The sequence below is a fragment of the Camellia sinensis genome, chromosome 7 (assembly GCF_055761805.1).
Source record: "Camellia sinensis isolate YWXY chromosome 7, ASM5576180v1, whole genome shotgun sequence".
NCBI classification, from domain to species: domain Eukaryota; kingdom Viridiplantae; phylum Streptophyta; class Magnoliopsida; order Ericales; family Theaceae; genus Camellia; species Camellia sinensis.
The window spans coordinates 119,008,957-119,030,072 of NC_138967.1; the positions used below are offsets into that span (position 1 = coordinate 119,008,957).

The window sequence follows — 21,116 nt, forward strand, 5'->3', positions numbered from 1 at the left end:
TCTATCCAAGACTCTCACTGGTCTCTGCTCATATGAGGCATCTTCGTCTACCTCTAAGTCGGTCCAATCCAATACGTACGATGGATCCGGCTCATACTTCCGAAGCATACTAACATAAAACACATCATGAACCCCGAAATGTTGTGGCAGTAACGCCAAACGATAAGCTACCTCTAAGATTCGCTCAAGGATCTAAAAAGGCCCAATGAACCAAGGGGACAACTTCTCACTTTTCCCAAATCTCATCAAATCTTGCCTAGGTGATATTTTCAAGAATACATGGTCTCCCACCTCAAAAAATAAGGGTCTCCTCCTTTGGTCGGCATAACTTTTCTGATAACTCTGAGCCGTAACCAACCTCTTACAGATAAGTGCCACTTTCTCTTTCGTGTCTCGTACCAACTCTAGACCCAACAGAGGTGTATCACCTACCTCGGCCCAACACACTAGAGATCTACACGGTTGGCTGTACAAGGCGTCAAATGGTGCCATGCCAATACTCGATTGAAAACTGTTATTATAGGCAAACTCCACTAAGGGCAAGTGCCTCTCTCACAACCCCTTGAAGTCAAGGACACAACCTCGAAGCATATCCTCAAGGATCTGAATAGTGCGCTCGGACTGCCCGTCAGTCTAAGGGCGATACGTTGTGCTAAAAGTCAGTCTAGTGTCCAAGGCACTCTGCAAACTCTACTACAACCAAGCTATGAGACGCGGATCTCTATCCGAAACAATCGTCACAGGGATTCCGTGCAACCTCATTATGTCCATAATATACAGGTCGGCGAGATAATCTACCGAATCACTCTCATGCATAGGTATAAAATGCGCAGACTTGGTTAACCGATCAACTACCACCCAAATGGCATCACTACTCCATTAAGTCCTCGGAAGGCCCACATCAAAATCCATCGTGACATGCTCCCAATTCCACTCGGCTATAGGCAAGGGTTGCAACAAACCCGCTGGTCTCTAATGCCCAGCCTTCACTTGCTGACAAGTAAAGCATTTCTTTACAAACACAACCACATCCTTCTTCATACCTCTCCACCAAAATTGGCGACTAAGGTCATGATACATTTTTGTGCCTCCCGGATGCACCACAAGGCGTGAGTAATGAAACTCTTAGAGTACTTCCTCTCGACAAGACTTCGACATGAACAAGCGGTCACGGTATCTCATACTTTGGTCGGGATGTACACTTAAGACCCTCTCCGCTTTCCTACTGGAGATCTTCTCCCGGAGGGTTTTTACCTCAAGATCATCCCTCTATGCTTCCAACACTCGGTTCACAAGTGTAGGTTGGACAATTACTGTGAAGAAAGCCACAAATTCATCGAACCTGCCAAGATGCAAATCAAACTCCCCAAAAGCACCCACTATCTCCCATTCCCGGATGGCAATACAAGCTACGCTGCTAATAGATTTCCCACTCAATGCATCGGCCATGATATTGGCCTTCTTGGGATGATAATGTAGCTCGAAGTCATAATCCTCTATGAACTCCATCCACTTCCTCTGCCTCAAATTCAAATCCTTCTGTGTAAACAAATATTTCAGACTCTTATGATCAAAAAACACCTCAAATCTCTCACTATACAGATACTACCTCCAAAACTTCAAGGCAAAAACCACCGCTGCTAACTCTAGGTCATAAGTAAGGTAGTTCCTCTTATGTGTTTTCAACTGCCGTGAGCCATATGCTATTACATTCCCCTCTTACATCAAAACACAATCCAAACCTTCCTGTGAAGCATCACAATAAACTGAATAACCCAAACCCCTTTCCAAAATAATCAAGACTAAAGCAGTGGTAAGTCCTACCTTAAGCTCTTGGAATGACTTTTCACAGGTTTCATTCCACACAAAGTTAACTCCCTTCTTCGTCAGTCTAGTTAATGACGAAGCTAATCTAGAGAAATCCTTCACAAATCTCCGATAATACCGAGCCAACCCCAGGAAACTACGGATCTCAAAAGCATTCTTAGGTTGTGTCTAATCTTGCACTGCCTCTATCTTGGATGAATCGATAGTCACCCATTTTTTCGGATACCATATGGCCTAAGAACTTAACCTTTTTCAACCAGAATTCACACTTCCCAAACTTAGCATACAGTTTGTAGACTCTAAGTGATTCAAGCACTACTCGCAAATGCTTCTCGTGTTCCTCCTCAGATGGTGAATAAATTAAGATGTCGTCCACAAAGACAACCACAAAATGATCTAGGAACTCACAGAAGATCCGATTAATCAAATCCATAAACACCACTGGAGTATTGGTTAGCTCAAAAGGCATCACTAGAAGCTCGTAATGGCCATGCCGCGTACGAAATGTCGTTTTCAGGATATCCTCCCCCTTTACCTTCAATTGATGATATCCCGATCTCAAATCTATCTTAGAGAAGCAATAAGACCCCTTCAACTGATCAAACGAATCGTCTATACGAGGCATTGGATACTTGTTTTTAACAGTTACCCAGTTCAACTTCCAGTCATTGATACAAAAAATAAAAAACAAAAAAATTAGAATTTTTTTTAGTTCTTTAGTGAACCTTTTTTTTTTCAAATTTATTCATAAACATTATTACATTATAGATGCATCTAGATTAGATGCAACTAAAAAATAAAAACAAATTTAACTAAAAAAAGAAAAAAAAATCACTAAAGACGGAAAAAAAAACGATAGTAAATTTTTCATTTCAAAATTGACAATACAGGTGTTTAAGTTAGTATTTTTTTCATTTTTTTCGTCTTTAGTAAACTTTTATCCTTTTTTAGTTAAATTTGTTTTTATTTTTTTAGCTGCATCTAATCTAGATGCATCTATAATGTAATAATGTTTATGAATAAATTTGAAAAAAAAAAGTTCACTAAAGACTAAAAAAAAAAAAATTTCAATTTTTTTGTTTTCTATTTTTTATTTTTTGCATATTTAGTGAATTTTTTACATCACACATAGAGCTGATGCATTAGCGATGTGGCAGATTCTATTAGTTTTTTAGAGGGAAGTTAGTCTAGGAATAAAATGGGAAGGATTGCAAATATGAAGGGTCAAAGTGGGATGGATTGCAAACATAAACGGCCAAAATGGGAAAAATTAAACTTAAAGGGCCAAAGTGGGAAGGATTGCAAATATGAAGGGCCAAAGTAAGAAAAATTAAACTTAAAGGACCAAAGTAGAAAATTGATGAAACTTTATGGGGCAAAGTGTAATTTACCCTTCTTAATTTTATAAGAATTAGTTTACTAAATTTCTATTTGATTAGTATTTCACAATGTATAATAAAATGATTTCTAATTATTTTACATTTTAAATAATGGCATCAATTTTATTGAATTGATTTTATTAATACAATAGGTACATGCCACTTTTTATTTTAAAAATCAAATGGTATGTATATCTTTTTATGAGTAATGTTAGAGAACTTAAAGTTTCAGCTCTAAATTTATCTATAATAATATGACAGGAATTAAGTCTTAATTGATTGATTTTTAAGTAAATCAACTAATATGTAGCATTTAATGTTATTAAGTATAAATTTAGGAAAATGTCTCGTAGCTCAAATTTTGTGGCTCAAAAGTGGCTCAAATGGTCAAAACGATGTCGTTTTGGCCATTTTTATGTTGTTCTGTACTCAAAACGACGTCGTTTTGGCCATTTGAGCCACTTTTGAGCCACAAAATTTGAGTTACGTAGCATTGCCGATAAATTTAAGAATCATTTTTAGTGATCGTAAATATTTTTCACTTTTTATTTATTAACCATCTCAATCAATAAAATAGTCTAAAATAATAGTTTAACTGATTGTACAATGAGATCTAGTCACTAGTTCCAAACTTCTAAAAATTCGAAAAACTATTTGTCTGATTTATTTTAATTTTCTCGTAAAATACTTATTTCACAATATTTATATAAGGAATTATGTCCAATTAATAATGTATCAAAACTAACACAATATTTTTTTTTATACATATGTTTTGGCTCCTCCTGTACAAAATATCTGATTATTTCTGCCTCTATTACTCATTATCATGACGAGCCACCACATCCGTCACCTCGCATTTTCTGTTACCACTATCACTGGCCCCCTTAACCGCCATATCCCATCAGCTTCTGTGGACTATTTCCTCTCCAAAACAAGGTGGTGTTTGGCAATTAGGTTTTTGGATTTTTTTTTAATTTTTTCACTACAAGATAAATATTTTATAAAATCAAAAAAAAATTAATCTAAACAAAATATCACATCAAACTCTATAATTATTTCATTTTTTCTCTCACAAACATCACATCTAACTACAAAAAGGTCTAACTATCTTCTCAAACATAAAAAAAAATTTCTCTAATAATATCTTACAACTAAAAATTTATAAGAAAATCTACTTCCCAAACACCCACCATATCTGATTGACAGTAGTTACCTTCAATCGCCACTTTCCATCAACAATCACCCAACGCTAGAAATGACCTGGTCCATCACTTTTGGCAATGGATAACCATCTCATTTGGGAATTGATAACCATCTCCAATCATCAAAACCACCTTCAATCAACATCTCTTCTCAACGACTACGTTAAGCTAAATCCTTCGACATATTGTCAAAGTAAATTTTAAAATACATATACTAAAGTAATTTGAATTTTTTAAATAAAAAATATATATACATATTTAATATTTTTTTATTAAATATTAATAAACTATAAAATGTTGCACTTGAAAAGACATTCCAAACAATTCAGATCAAGCCTGCCGACCCAAGTCCCAACCAAAGCCGACATTATTCACCATTGCCATGTGAACGTGAAAAATGATCCACACTCAATTTGAAACCAATCCTCATAGACAACATCAGAGTTGATCAAGTCAAAGGAACACAAAAATTATCAAAAAAAAGTTCTTTACAATATAAAAAAAAATAAATTATATTAACACATCTTGAAATTTATATTTATTACAATTCATCTTTTTATATTTAGAAAATTACACTGACTTCCTGTTAATTTAATTTTATATATGATGATCATTACGATGAGGGGGAACTGTTATGAAACTTTAAACCTCATGGAATAATCTGTAATGAAACTTTAAACTTTAGGGAGGGGATGTAATTTTCAAAATATAAAGAGAGAACTGTAATAAATAAAAATCTCAGGGGTGTCACTGTAATTTACCCAAACAATAATAACAAAATCATGAAAATGACGGTTATACCCCTGACAGGCTTCTTCTGCGAAACACACAAGCAATTCAGAAGGAACCCAAAGCAGGGAGACCAGTTCATAAACTTTTCTGTATATGGGTTGTCATCCACTGGGTCCCTCCTTTTCACCTCCTTCCTAGAATCTCCTTCTTATTCCGCCCATCTATACATATATATCTATTCCCTCTTGTTCTCTCTCCTCAATCCAACACAATCAACCCTTCTCTCTCTCTCTCTCTCTGTACTTTCTCTCTCTAAAAATACAGTCAGTAATGGCAGGGCAAAAGACTGATACCACTGATTTTGAAGATTTGTTGCCGATTATGGCGGGAAAATTGGGAGGAGAGGGACTGATAAGAGAGCTGTGTAATGGGTTTCGGCTCTTGATGGATAGGGATAGAGGGGTCATCACTTTCGACAGCTTGAAGAAGAACTCGGCTCTTCTCGGCTTGCAAGACTTGAGGGACGATGAGCTGATGAGCATGGTCACAGAAGGTGACGTGGACGGTGATGGGTCTCTCAATCAGATGGAGTTTTGTGTTTTGATGTTCAGATTGAGTCCTGAGTTGATGGAGGAGTCCGAGGCTTGGCTCGAGCGAGCTCTAAATCAGGAGATGAAGACTGGTTGGGTTTGATCGGAATTGATATTGACAAGGTTAACATTTTGACTTTTTTTTGACAAAGAGGAGGGAGGGGGACGACGTCGTTTTTTGTTCATGGTTGTGTAAATTGTTCCTCTGCTTTTTATTCTCCAACAATAAGGAAAATCAGATGTTGTTTTTGATTGGTTTTCTTTTTCTTCATTAGGAAAATTACATACATATGCTGTGGAGATTGAAAGAAGATAACTGGGTATTTGATTTTTGTGGTTATACAGATGCATAATTCATTACATGATAACACTTTTGCTGTTGATTTGCTATTGTTTGATTCTCTATTTTGTTACATTTTGATATGTATAGTAGACAATGTGCTAAAAATAAATAGTGAAATCTTTAAAATATTTTTTCTGAATTCACTCATAATAAAATAGCAAAAGTGTGTTATTGGTTTTAATTTGTATACAAATTAATATAAAAAAATAAAAATAAAATGAACAAAATAAATTTCTATTAAGGTAAGCTAAACTACACTTCCAAAGGAGTCTATCCAACAAAATAAAAATTTACGCCAAACAAAATAAAAATTATTATACAAATTAACAATTGATACGCAATAATTCATGTCATTGAGATTAAATTTAGAAAAATTTATCCATATATTCCATATAGGAAAATGTTGATCCATTTAATTCTAAGAGCTTTTTTTTGAATTAATTAGTCTTTTTTGTTTTGAAAAGTTGTATTTATTTGATTTTGTGTCATTTGAGTTTAAGTAAATACATTTTTGTGATTCGTTTTTTTCAATTTTATGATTTGTTTTTGAGATGAGAATCTAAATATGAGGTGTGGAAATTTTTTTTGGAGGATTGGTGGTTGAAGTGTTAGTTGTCAAGCGTGAAAATCTACATATCTGTTATTGTGATTTTTTGATATTACATTGGAGTATTATATTAGAATATTACGTTTGAAAAATTACACTAAAGAGTTTTTGTATGTTACATTGATTGGAGTGTTACGTTTGCAAAAAATACACTAAAGAATTTTTTTGGAATATTACACGTTATTTTTGAAAAAAGTACGATAAGGAATTTTTTAGTATGTTACATTGGAACGTTATGTTTAGAAAAAGTACAATAACGAGTTTTTTTTGTTTGTTATATTAATTATAGTATTTTGTTTGAAAAAAGTATACTAATGAATTTTTTTAGAATGGTAGGCTATTACGTTTGAGAAAAATGTATTAAGAAATTTTTTATTGTATTATATTAGAGTGTTACAGTAAAGTATTATATTTGGAAAAAATATACTTTTGAAGTGTCATGTTTAGTAATATCAATATTATGAGAAAATTCACATTTATCTTTCAACATATAACACATGAGCGTTTATACTTGATCCTTTATGTAATTTACATTAAAATAAAATTTTTAAATCTAACAAAAAAGATAAAGCTAAATAATTCATAAAATCATTATTTAAAATTATCGATGCTTCATTCTTAAATTTAAGTTATTTTAAAAAATAAATAAATAAATAAAATATACAATAGTATGTACTTGCACGATTCAAAGAACCTAGAGTTAAAAATTTGATCAATCCTATTCAATACACACAATAACTGATCCAAGCACGACCCATGATTGATGGAGACTTGCAATGGAATCATAGATCCACTGATGATAATGAGGCTTATTTTGGGAATATGGTAAAAAATAATTTTTTGATTTTTAATTAAATTTTTGATTTTTTTAGATAAATAATTTGAAAAGTTGGTAAAAAAATGACTTTTGACTTTTTTGATTAATATTTGTTTATGGTGTCAAATTATAATAAAATGATCAAATTACCCTTATTTAGTTTAAAATATTTACAATTTCATCCATATAACACATTTTGACCTATGAGGGGTAGAATTGTAATTTCACCATTGGCTAAAAACTAACTTTCCAAATGAAAAAAATTAAAAAAATCTAGTTTTTGACTTTGCTACAAACCAAAAAAAGTGACTAAAAGCCAACTTTTCAAAACAAGCTTTTAAGTAATGTTTGGGAGTTCTATTTTAAGAGGTCTAATAGAGTTTTAATGATGAGTTTTACATGATAATGTGAGGTTTTGACTTTTTTTTTTTGCATTTTTTTTTGACACCTCATTAGAGCTCTAGTGTTAAAACTCTCTATCACTACCCAACGATGAAGCTAGAGAGCATCCTAATGGTTGGAATTTGAATCCGAAAAAAAAATAAAAAGAAAAAAAATTGTTGGTATTGAAATGACAATATCAAATACATTATACATTCATAGATCTACTCATGATGAAGCTAGAGAGCATCTTAATGGTTGGTATTTGAATAAAAAAAGAAAAAAAAAACAGAAAAAAAGAAAAAGAAAAATTGAATAAAAGAAAAAATTTGTTGGTATCAAAATGACAATATCAAATACATTATACAATGTTAAAATACTGTGTAATAATCGTCTATTCTCTACGAGTTGCTTCTTGTTAGCGAATCATTTCTCTGCTTGGGCGTCTCCTTTTCGACTTTTGCATATTTCTTAATCCTTACCATCAATTCTTCTATGGTTGTTGGTAGTTTCTTGGCTAAGGATTGTCGTATTCTGCTATCTACTGCTAGTCCATTTTTAAAGGAAACTACAGCTAGCTCTTTGTTGCATCCTATAGTTCTATTATACATCTTCTAATATCTCTTGGCATATGCCCTAAGCGTTTCCTTGGGCTCCTTTGTATTGCCATCACAGAGTCCACTTGCAAGAGTTGTGTGCTATTTGTTATGAATCGAGCAATAAACAACTCAGACAAATTGGTCCAAGTCTTCACTGTTCCAGGTTCTAGCTTTCTGCACCAATTCGAAGCTTTCTCCCCAAAGGTGGATGGGAAAGCCTTGCACAATAGTGGGTTTTTTCCTCCCTATAACACCATCGCGTTCAAGTACAGTCTAATATATGTTAGAATGGTTGAGGAAATTCTGTACAAAAACCGAATTTTTCGTTAACTTTGGACTATAATTTAACTAGGTCCCAAGTACTGATTATAGCGGGTATTGATGATAACGCGTTTTATGCCGCGTTGTGATTCACATAGTATATTTGGTTGCTCAAAACTATTATTGAGTAAATAGAAAATTGAAGCCAAAGTAAGCTCCATGGAAATGGTATTTTTTGTGAAATTTCCATAAAGGTTGGAATTAAGGTTTGTCCCACATTGCTTTAGTAAACAAACTTTGTGCGGGTTTATAAGCCTTCAGTTTGGAACTTAGGGAGGGCCCAAAGGCGTACCCAAGTTTTTTGGAAGGGGGAGGTTATGGGCAAAGTGGGTTAGACCTATTGGACCAAAAACAAACACACGTGCGGTCGGGCAGCGGGCTTGAGCTTGGGCGCGGGTGCATAGTTTGAAGTTAAGTTGGGCTTGTCCAGCCCAATGCTTATCGTTTTGAATTTTATTTTTCTAAAATTAAATTCTTATCTTTTTTGGAATTTGAATTTCAAAATTAATTCCGAAATGGTGTCCAGATTTTTTCCTTCACCCAAACAGGTTTATATCTGTTTAAATTCAATCCGAACATATTCAATATCTGTTTAAATTCAAATCAAACAGGTTCCTTACCTATTCAAACAGGTTTTTTACCTGTTGGATTCAAATCTGAAAAGCCACCAGTGTACCTATAAATAGTCAACCCCTCATTTGAATTTTGCACTCAATTTTTTTTTTTTTCATTCTAATTTTGTTATTGCTCTCTGCATTTTGTTGCATTTAATCTTCCTATAAGAAAGAGTATAAACACAAAGTGTGTTCGTTGTACAAATAGTTTGTAATGCTGCTATTGTTTGTTATAAATCATTTCATCTTGAGAGATAAATGTCCATAATCTGTTAGCAACCGAAAGAGGATGAATCTATCTTAAGGGGACAGTGTTCAACACTGGAATTTATCTAAATATTTGACAAAATAATACTGTAAGTAATTCGATTACTTTTCTTTTATTTTTTTTAATTTCTTTTTTTTTCAGATTTTGGTTTTGTTTTTGTAACAAAATACGAATATGCTTTTCTTAATTTATATATATATATATATATATTGTTTTGATTTTTGTAATCAAACAGTCTTTCTCATTTCTTTAATCCACTTTTTCGAATATAGTGAAGATTGTCTAACAATATGTACTTTTGGATCCGAGGCACCATCGTATATTTGAAACTCTAGCATCAAGAATCTACTTGATGCCTCCCAAATCTCTAGTTCCTGAGAGAATGGAGTTGTAGGGTTGCTTTTTGAAGACTTAATGTAATAACCCTCACCGCTGCTTACCGATAAACACCGATTACCGTTAAACTGAACTGATTATGACTGATAAATGAACTAATTAAAGTACTGAACTGACTGACCGAAAAACTGGAATCGAATTGACTGAGTATGTGTGTTAATTTGTATTCTATCTGTTTGACCGTTTGACTACCTGTTCATGTTTTATGTTTAAACTGCTAATTGAAGGCCTTATCGGCGGCCGAACCGGGAATTGATTAGTGTGTTATGACCCTCATAATTAATGTGATTTTACGGTGTAATTACCTGAAAACCGATTAGGTATGATTAAATTAGATTAAAATGAGTTAACTTACAATGGTTGCCGTAATTACCATTTTGCCACACCTAGTGGCCACTATCTCAATATAGCATGTGAGCCTTGTATACACTTGAAACAAACATTTCCTCAGCCTTGTTTGAGCTCTTGTCGACCTTAGAGAGAGAGGAAGGGAGAGTAGTGAATTCAACATAGAGATTTGGCTTGAATCTTGAGGAATTGAAAGCTTAAGTGCATAATTGAACCTCTAGACTCGCATTCAAGGAACCTAGGTATGAATTTCATCTTGTTGATTTGTCTTTAAGTTGATTCATGCATGGTTCATGTCTAATTGTAGAGCTAAGTCATGGATTGGCTCATTAATGGTGAATTGAAGCTCATTTCATGCATGCATGTTAGTATTGTTGGATTTTGAGTTGAGTTCATGGCAAATTGTCACATGCATGTCCATGTTTTGAGTGTAGTTCATGATTTCATCATGTTTTGGAAACAATTGGCTCGCAAGAGCATGTTTTGAAGCTTTGAAATGATTTGACTTCATGCAAGTTTGCATGTTCATATTGTTCTTGAAATTGGTTTGAAATTGGGTTTCAATTAAACACCCTTGGGCTTTGATTTCTCAAAATTGAGCTTTGAACCATGATATTCTATATGTTTACTAGTGTTTTCTGGAAATTCAGCCCAAGAGGATCGGTTTTGATGCATTTAAACTTGAGTTTGAGCTTGGAGGTGCAATCTGGGTTTTTCAGATTTTGCACTTCTGCTCGAGCGGGGGCAGTGCCGCTCGAGCGTGGAATCCGAGCATACGGCATCTTGCACTGTTTTACAGTCCGCTTAAGCGGAGGATCGGGCGCTCGAGCGGAGTCTTGTGTCTCAAGCTCAAGCGGGCGTCGAGCGGAGATTTCACCCATCCAGTACTTTTACAGTACGCTCGAGCGGGAAAGTTGACGCTCGAGCGTGTACCTTTGTTGCATATCCGCTCGAGCGAGGAAACCTGCGCTCGAGCGGGACTCTGTTTTCTGAAAATTCTGAAACTGTTTTCCGATTGCATCTTTGCATCCTCATCCCATCCTAGGCATTCTTAGGCTTAGTTTAAGGCATTTTCTTAAGGGCATAGATGTAGAACACATCGAGGCAACTTAGGGATTAAGTTATTCTTTCCCAGCTGTGTAGCTTAGTGTGTTCAATCTGTTAACTGTGTAGGGTTGGCGACTGGGGAGGCACGCTCTAGCTTACCGTAGCCCGAACTCTGTGAGTAACGATTGTGTAAAGATATGTTTAAAAATGATTATTTTCTGAACAACTGAACTGTACTGTTTCTGAATTGAATACTGTTAATTGAATGAATGTATGTCCTATATTCTGAACTGTATTGTGGCATCCTTAGCACCTACTGTTTACTGTTACTGTTACAGAGATCTCTGTCGGTTCCCTTGTTGGAACCACTACTGTTTACTGATTGATGGCCATCATTACTGTTCGGTCTTTTAAGACCTACTGTTTACTGTACTGTTATGCTAATGGATGTACCACATATGACTGTACTGACTGAACGACTGAAATACTGAATCAATGAACTGTTTTCATTACTGTAAGGACATTCATTCTTAACCTCTTTACGCAGTATGTTATTCACTGGGCTTTAGCTCACTGCTCATATATATATGTAGGTGTACAGGCACCAGACCGTGGCTAGAGGCGTCAGGGTTACTCCAGTTTTGTCAAGCCAGCCTATGTGCCTCACTGCGAGGCTCCGAGCCTATCATGCTAAGGCTTAGGGGTGTTTTAGGATTCCCCCTTCTGTATTGTCTTACTGCTCTGTATAGACTGAATGTTTACTGTACTGTTATGCGGGGATTGAGTCCCTAATCTGAATGACTGTAAATATTGTGCATACTGTTCTGTACTGTTTATGTATAAATATATGAGAAGTCTTTTTGCATACAGACTGTCACAGCTCATTGGACACTGTTTATTTACTGTATTGGCTTCCGCCAGGTCCTGTACTCTGTTTTACTGTTTTACTGTTTTACTGTCCTGTAGGCCTTCGGTAATCTCGGATTACTGGCCGGTTACGATGCTAAACCCATAGGGCCGGGTTTAGGTTGTGACACTTAAGCCTCTTCAATTCGTTACCACTTGAGGTATGTGCTCTCGACACCTTGATTATGTCTCTTGGATCCTCTATGATCCATCATCTTCTTATGTCTCTTGAACTCAACTAGTCGGCCAAATACATTTTGCTGTTTCGAGCCAACATCGGCTCTTGATCGCTCTTGTCTTCTGGAACCATCATTTCTTTCGTGTGATCCCGCTGAAATATTGCCTTCAACCCTTGTCTCAACGATTCTTTGTCTCCTCTTCCTAGAAAGTGTTGAGGTAGCTTGCCCATTATTCTTGTTCTCCACAACGATGTCCTTCATGGCCTCCATATTGGTCATCCTAGTTTCCATTCTCTTGAGTTCTATATCTTTTCAAGCAACTCGATCCTTCCAGACTTGACGGTCATCTTCAGCATAATATTCATCGCAAGGGTGCTCCTGTCCCCTACCATTGTTCTTTCTGGAGGCTCTATCCTACATAGGGACTCTGCCTCCACCATTCACGTTGTTATTTGTGACGTTCTTCACATTATTGTTTGCATTGTTGTTTGCTCTGTTGTTTCTCGTGGGTTGAACATGCTCCAAAGACTCATTCTTCAAATTAACACCCATTTGACCATGCATAGCTTTAAGATCCATCTAGTTTAACTTTGTTCCCACAAATGACAACAAATTGTGCGTGCCAAAATTTGACCACACAGCCAAAACTCTAATCTTCGTATTAAAATTCTAGAAACAAAGTCAAAGAGCACGCAGCTGTTGTCGAGATCTACACCTACAAGATCGAGATAGGAACTAACCCAGTTGTTCGTCAATCGAGAGGGCACTTTGATGATAAAGTTAGTAACAACTCACAAAAGAGATAACAAATAGGTAACTTGAATGCTCTAATTCACACATCAACGCACATTCCTCTGTTTTTTTTTTTTTTTTATCAGCAAAAGAAAATTTTATTGATAAAACATACGAGGAATGAAAAGATACAATAAAAAAAGAGGAGCAAAAGCATCACTGTGAAACATCAAGATCCCAACCAGGTTGGCACTAAGATGCACACAAAATCATCTGGAAGCACAAACTCCAGAACTCAAAGTTGGTGAGCAACCAACCAACAAAACAACACACAAGAAAACCAAAACAAAACAACCCTCGAAAACACACCAAGACAAAAAGTGTTAAACAAAACAAAACAAACCAACCCCCAATTACACACCAAAACAGACCCATGCTACCATAAAACCCCACCCAGCAGCATGCCAATGACAGACCAAAAAACTCAACCCAGCAACATCTGCATCAAGCCAAAAACAGAACAAAACAGCAACTGCAACATGCCAAACAGGACAAAAATAGCAGCTTACCCAGCAACATCTTCAACTGGTAGACATGGTTATAATTTGCTGTAGGTTATAAATGAAGTCCTGAACTGAGTAAGAGCAACCCTTAGAATATGCTGTGACCCAGAATGCCACCCACGCCTTAACCAAATCACAAAAATCATCGATCCAAAATTGGCTTCCATGAAAGATTACTTCATTCCTAAGTTTCCACATGGACCACATAATTGCCAATGGGATGGCCTTCCAGATTTGAGTTGCAAGTTGACCCCACTTAAATCCCAACCACCAATGAAACAAGCCCTTCACATTACCAGGTAAAACCCACTGTAAACCCCACCAATTCAACAATCTTGACCAAACTTGCCAAGCAAAGGGACACCATAGTAATACATGGATAACTGATTCCTCCTAATTTTTGCAAAAAACACAATTAACTGAAGTGTTTTGATTCAGCACTCCAATCCTTCGCAGGAAAACAACAGTCTTCAATCTTCCTCTCCAAGCCAGCCAACAAAGGAATTGGACTTTTAGTGGAACCAGCTTATTCCAGAGCAGATTAGTGCTCATCAAAGGAGTGCTAGGCACATACTCTCTCAAAAAGGAGGCTACACTAAACTATTGTAATGAACACAACAGCCATTCCAAACAATCCTCGCGCTCTGCTGCCCCCAACTCAACCTGGCTCACAAGTGATACCAACCTAGCTAATTCCTCAGTCTCCCATGCAAATAATGATCTTCGAAAATTCAAATTCCATTCCCCTGATACACTTCTTCTTTCCAATAACATTCCAAGGATATCTCCTTCTCTGTTGGCAGACTATACAGTCTCAGAAACTCCAACCTAAGACATTGCTGCCCAATCCATTAATCAATCCAAAAATGAGTCCTGTGCCCATTTCCCACCACCAGTTTTGAGTTGTGAAGAAAAATACTTAACAAGAAAGGGTTTGCTTGGCCAACACTTAAAATCCCTCCCCATATTCTAGAGATAGAAGCTGTAGAGCATGAAAATGGTGCCCATCTTCCTCCACTAAACTGATATCTACTACACAGAACTCTCTTCCACAAGGAATTATCTTCAATGCCAAATCTCCACCACCATTTAGCGAGTAGACAGTCATTTACATCCTTTAACTTCATAATCCCCAATCCTCCATGTTCTTTGCTGACAGTGATCTTCTCCCATTTGACCATATGGATCTTTTTCATTAATTCAGACCCACCCCAAAGAAAGGCTGCCCGCAGATGGTCAATGGTCATGATCACAGATTGAGGCATCTTGAAAATGGATAAGTAATACACAGGGAGACTAGACAAAATAGACTTTATGAGAGTTAGCCAACCCCCAAAGGATAGCAGTTTCCCTTTCCAGGATGCTAACTTAACCCTCACCTTGTCAATAACTGGTTTCCAAGTCTTCTTTAATCTTGGACTAGCACCAAGAAGCAAGCCAAGATACAAGAAAGGAAGGCTTTGAGATTTACAATTAAGCCTACCAGCACATTCCATAACCACCTGCGTAGGAACCCCAACTCCACACACAAAGCTTTTGCGGAAGTTTATTTTCAACCCTGAGACTAACTGGAAGCATCTCAGAATTCTCTTAATTACCAAAACCTCCACCACATCTGCCTTGCAAAAAATTATCGTATGATTTGCGAACTGTAGATGTGATACAGTCACACTTGATCCATTCTAACCTAAAACTGCTCCTGAGATTAACCCTGCTGAACATGCCCTTTGTAATAACATATTCAATCCATCAGCTACAATGTTAAATAGGAAAGGTGACAAGGGATCCCCCTGTTTAAGTCCTTTTCCGGGAGTGAATTCAGACGTCGGAGACCCATTAACAAGGACTGAGATTCTGGACGAACATAAACACTCCTGTATCCATTTTCTCCACTTAATTCCAAACCCAAACCTCCTCATCATATCCAACAAACAGTCCCAGTTAACAGAATCGTACGCTTTTTCAAAGTCTAACTTTAATATCAACCCCATCTGCCCACTCTTCTTCCACCAGTCAACCACTTCGTTGGCTATCAAAACCCCATCCAAGATGTTTCGCCCCCTTTATATGAAAGTGTTGTCTCCTTTTAGTAGTTGTTTCCATATTAATCATATTTCCTTTAAGAACAACACAATATTTAGGATTCATCTCCCTTAGTTGGGTTTTGATTAATTTCTCAAAAAGTCTTACACACTCAACCTAATAGTCATTCATTTATTAGGACTCATGTCTTTCACCAAGTACCTTGGCCTAGACATTGATTGTTTCTATACCTGGCCAATCACACCCCACCATGTAGAACCTCAGCCTGAGGTCATGCCATATGGATATGTTAAAAATTATGTCCCCATGTAAAGTATACATTTACATGTAAAAGAAATGATAATCAGTTTGCTTAGTTTAAGTATACTGAATTTACTTTTTAGAAAATTGAAATTTTTTATTTTTTATTTATTTTCACTAATTTTTTTTAATATTTTAAACAATTTTTTTAATTTTTAAATACACCTAATATAAATACACTTAAAAACTATAATATTTGTGATTTTTTTTTAAAAAAAATAATCACTAAATACCAAAAAATATAAAAATAAAATATAAAAATTCAGTATATTTTTCATATTCTTGTGTATTTATTAATTTTTTAAAATATTTATTTTACAAATATTTTACTTTTTAAATACATCTGAGTAAGGTGTATTTAAAAAAATAAAAAAAATTACTTAAAATTTTAAAAATATTCACTAAAAATAAAAAAATACAAAGAACGAAAAATTCAATTTTTTAAAAATTGAATTCAGAAATTAAAATCAAGCACAGTAAATATTATTTTTTTATTCATATAACTAATAAATTATCGATGAAATTTTTTTTAATAGTTATATCAATTAAAATTACAAAGTAATTCAATATAATTATATTAAAATTATAAAATTTTACTGTATTTTATTTAAACATCAAAATATTAGTATAATTTACCTTTTTTTTTTAAAGGGTGGATAACATAAATTCCTGTATTTATGATTGAGGCCATGGACGATCAGACCTTTTCCAGCTTCGTTGGTGAAGAGTCATTTTTTGACTTGTCTAGAAAAAACCTTCAATTCATGGGTGGCGTGGTCTTCGTCAACTAATTGGGCCCAGATTTTTCAAAATTACATCCCTATTTTGTCAATCTTAGAAATGGTCAATCAAAACAAATAAAGAAGTTTCAAATTTGAAAATTGTAATATAAAGTTCAACTGTGCTTGAATCTAAAATATATACATATATATACTTAGTTTAAAAGGATATGTCCAAGACACGAGTTATTATTATAATATATTTTAATTTTATATTTTTATAATTTTTTAAAAATTAAAATATTATTTTATAAAATTGAATAGAATAAATCATTAGATATATTATTATATTATGTGATATAATATGTATTATTTTTTGATTTGTTATACACTCAATGATATAAATTTCAATTATCTTACCATATTATTTTGGGTGAATTTCTGAGTCTTAGGATAATTTCCCATCTAAAAAAACTACTAAGATAATTTACAGAACTAATAAAAAAGCAGAAAAAAATACATATACATACAAATGACTAATTTTCTTAATACATAAATCATACTCATATAACTGTAGACTCGACTTTCTTCCCGCGCCCCCTTTTGGAGAGGCGCGAATTGGTCCTACAGTTCAGACTCTTGTCACGATTCTGAATCTAATCTTTAAAGTGCGATGTGAGACTGATAAACACCAAAGAATCCAATCTGGCAAATCATTTTGAAAAATCGATTTTAAATCAAATAATGCCAAAACTGGACTACTTTGCCAGATTACAGAGTCGCCACCTAAATATTTTATTTTTGGAAAATTTAGGAAACCCTGACTCGTGCCAAAGGCCACATGTCCGTCATCACCAAAGTTGCATCGGCTCGGGAACTTGGGTACGAGAGGGGAAGGTCTTGAAATGAGCACTCCCGTTCGTCCGATCAAAAATCGGCCTCTACTAAACACGATATGTTGTTTTTATAAATATATGTGTTTTTATTCCGGTTATTTAGCTAACTTTACTATGTGACGCACACACAAGTATAGATTAAAATCGCAAGAATTGGAACAAATTTAACTCATGTTTGCTTTCGAAAATGGTTTGAAAATGCCACCCTCCAGTGGGCTAAAGCGCAGATTTGCCACCAAACATGATGGGCTTAAAACATGATGATTTGCCACTATGCAAAGTGGGTTTAAAACTCACATTTAATGAATTGTTCCAATTCAAGCAACCAAGCTTTCATCCACAGGCATTCATGCAGTTAACCATTTAAGCAAATAGCCTCATGGCAAACATGCTATCATGGCATCACTCACACTCATGCAAGTATGCTAAAGCGTAAAACTTACAGTGTACCCCAAGCTAAAACAAAAGCTAGTTAGAAATATGCATGATCCTAACTATGCTAGATGCCTAATGCAACATATGCAATAATGCAACTAAATAGGCTCGGCTATCTAAGATGGCACATGAATTCAACAATTTAATTACATGCTTTGAAACACGTATTCAAATAAGTGTATTGAAATTGCGATGCAGTTTGAATGATGCGTCGAGCCTCAGTGCATGCAAGACAAATGAATGATGCACACATGCAAGCATAAGGTATGCTAATCAAAACGTGCCCTAATCTAACCATCGAAAGCGGGTAAATAAAAGGAAAAAAGACGTGGGGTTGGAAGACATGCACACACACACGCGCACACTTATTACAACATTGCGCCCTCTCAAAGAAGGGTCCGAATGAATAAGCTAAGCTAATCTAAGCTAAGCTAATTAAACTAATCTAATTAAACTAATTAGACTAATTACTACAACACTTAACTAATTAGCACACTAATTAATTAAATTACAAAACCAATGCACACTAAACATGTAAAACTCTAACTACACTGCCCCAGCTCTGCTTTGGGAAGTTGAACATCCATGCATTCAATTTTCGCCCCTAAAAGCCCACCGGTTTGCTCTTGAGAGGCTATGTTTGCAGGGTTATCCCAAGAACTTTCTACTCCAACTTACCAATTCCATGTCAATGAATGCACCAGTGGCCTGCCGGCCATGAGGGCTTGCTGCCGGCCACCTGCTGGCCAAAAGTGAGCCATGCCTACCAAGGATGATGCACTGCCGGCCACCAATGAAGCACTGCTGGCCACTGGTGTGCTGAATCACCAAACTGCAACAGAGCACAAACAGAGGAAAATTGAGGGTTTTCCAAGGACATGTTTGTGCTGTACCTCTTCTTATCATCTCAAAACATCAAAGGAGTGGCACTCTTGGATCTAAAACCACCAATCAAGTATTTTCAATGCATGATGGCCAAAGATCCAAGGTGTACACTTTCAATCAATGCACAAAAACAAGACTCAAAGTACCACTACCCTATCATGCATAATCAGGGGTGATGGAGACCAAAGGAGATTGGCTCATTTCATTACTTTGAATACGAAATGGACCAATCTACCTTGTGTTCAATATAACATCCGATTAAACATGATGCAATTCAATACAATAATGCTTATCTTGATCATGTTTTACTTGTCCAATTCTTGTTTATACATTTTAGCATTACCAAGCCATTCTTTAATTGGTTAAGTCCAAGATGAGTGTCCTCTAATGAGAGAGGGGTCAACCAAAGGATGGTTTAAGACATAAGGGAGATCATGCATTTGGCTAGGAGGAACCCTCAAGAGAGAGTTAAAGCCATTAAGCACAAGCTCTATCTCAAACTTAAACACAATCATAAGGTTGACCAACCCTCAAAACAAATGGAAAAATGAATAAATGAGGGAGGTTGCAAACCTTTTTAGTGGTGAAATGACATGACAAATAGTGATACAACATGCAAGCAACACATGCACAACATGTTCCAAAGCCAAGAGTATAAAACTAGTGATAAACACTACACTAGAAGCATGCAATATCAAGCTTAAATGATCAAACCAGTTCAAAACAGAGCTAAGACATGCCAAAATAGTGGCCTAAACATACTGAGATTGAAGCACAAAAGACAAGAAAATCATGTGCACATGTTAGCCCACAAACAAGGCACAATACACAACCCTCAAAAGCAATGAAAGAGTGAAACATGTGAGAGTGTGACAGAGGTATATGCACTGAAATCACATGTTAAATGATGCTATATCATGCAATCATCTTGAGTAAAGCACCTTGAAACACAAAACTAGTGAAGCCAACTACACTATAGCCATGCAAGGCAAAGCACATATGACCAAGACCACCCAAAATAGAGCTAAAGCATGCTAAATCAGTAGCAAAAATGTGCTGGAGTTAAACTAACACAAGCTCGAATGATAGGCTAAATCATCATACATGCTAGGCTAGTAAGCATGATTGCACTACAAGTACAAAAAGTAAGCAAGAAGTGTTCCAACCAAACAAAAACAGAGTTGAAACATGTCAAAACAAAGCCAAAATCATGCTTGAACTAAGCTACAAAAAGGTAGAAAAGCATGCTCACATGTTAGGCTATTTACTCATGCAAATAAGACACAAGGAGGGGAGGCCAACCCCTTCTATTTTGGACCTCAAAACATGGTTTTTGTCACTGAAAAATCTCTGAGTTTCAGTGGTTAGAAAGGCCAAAAAGTTTGATTTGAAGGTGATGAGAAATGGTGCAAAAAGCTTAACAAGCTAAAGAGCAAAAGAGAGGGACAACCCCCTAACTCACAAAAGCTCAAACCACCACATTTAGGACTGAAAAATAGAACTTTTACATGCCAAAACCAACCTTGAAATGTTGGAAAAAGATAGCAAAGCAAGTATGAAAAACAAGCTTAAAGGGAGAGAGTTATACCTCTTGAAGCACAACACAATTTTGGGCCACAAAACCAAGCAAGATCACTTTCAAGAGCTCCAAGAAGACCTTCTAGAACCTCAGCTCAAAGAAAACCAAGTTTGTTCAAGGATGTATAGGCAAAGGAGAAGTGTATCTACACTTGTATGCACTTATGCACAAAGGTTCAAGAGAGAGAGAAATGTAGAGAGAGAGGCTCCCAAAATTTTATTCCTCAAATGTTCTAACCTCCAAAACCATAGAGAAAGCTCTCTATATATAGAAGAATGCAAGCTCAGGTCGAAAATATCCCAAAAGGGACAACTGTAACAGCTGGAGAATAAACATCTGCCAAAAATTGCCTTTTTCCATCGATGGCCGGCACATGTTCATTGTTGGCTGGCATGGATCACTATTGGA

General features: G+C 35.6%; 1 protein-coding gene across 1 annotated transcript; it reads left to right on the forward strand.

The window, feature by feature from the left end:
• Positions 1-5,470: 5,470 nt before the first annotated feature.
• On the forward strand, positions 5,471-6,083 carry LOC114261837 (calcium-binding protein PBP1). The gene is made up of 2 exons (XM_082881046.1): positions 5,471-5,827; positions 6,006-6,083. The coding sequence occupies exons 1-2, from the start codon at positions 5,471-5,473 to the stop codon at positions 6,081-6,083; spliced, it is 435 nt and encodes a 144-aa protein (XP_082737172.1).
• The last annotated feature ends 15,033 nt before the right edge of the window (positions 6,084-21,116 follow it).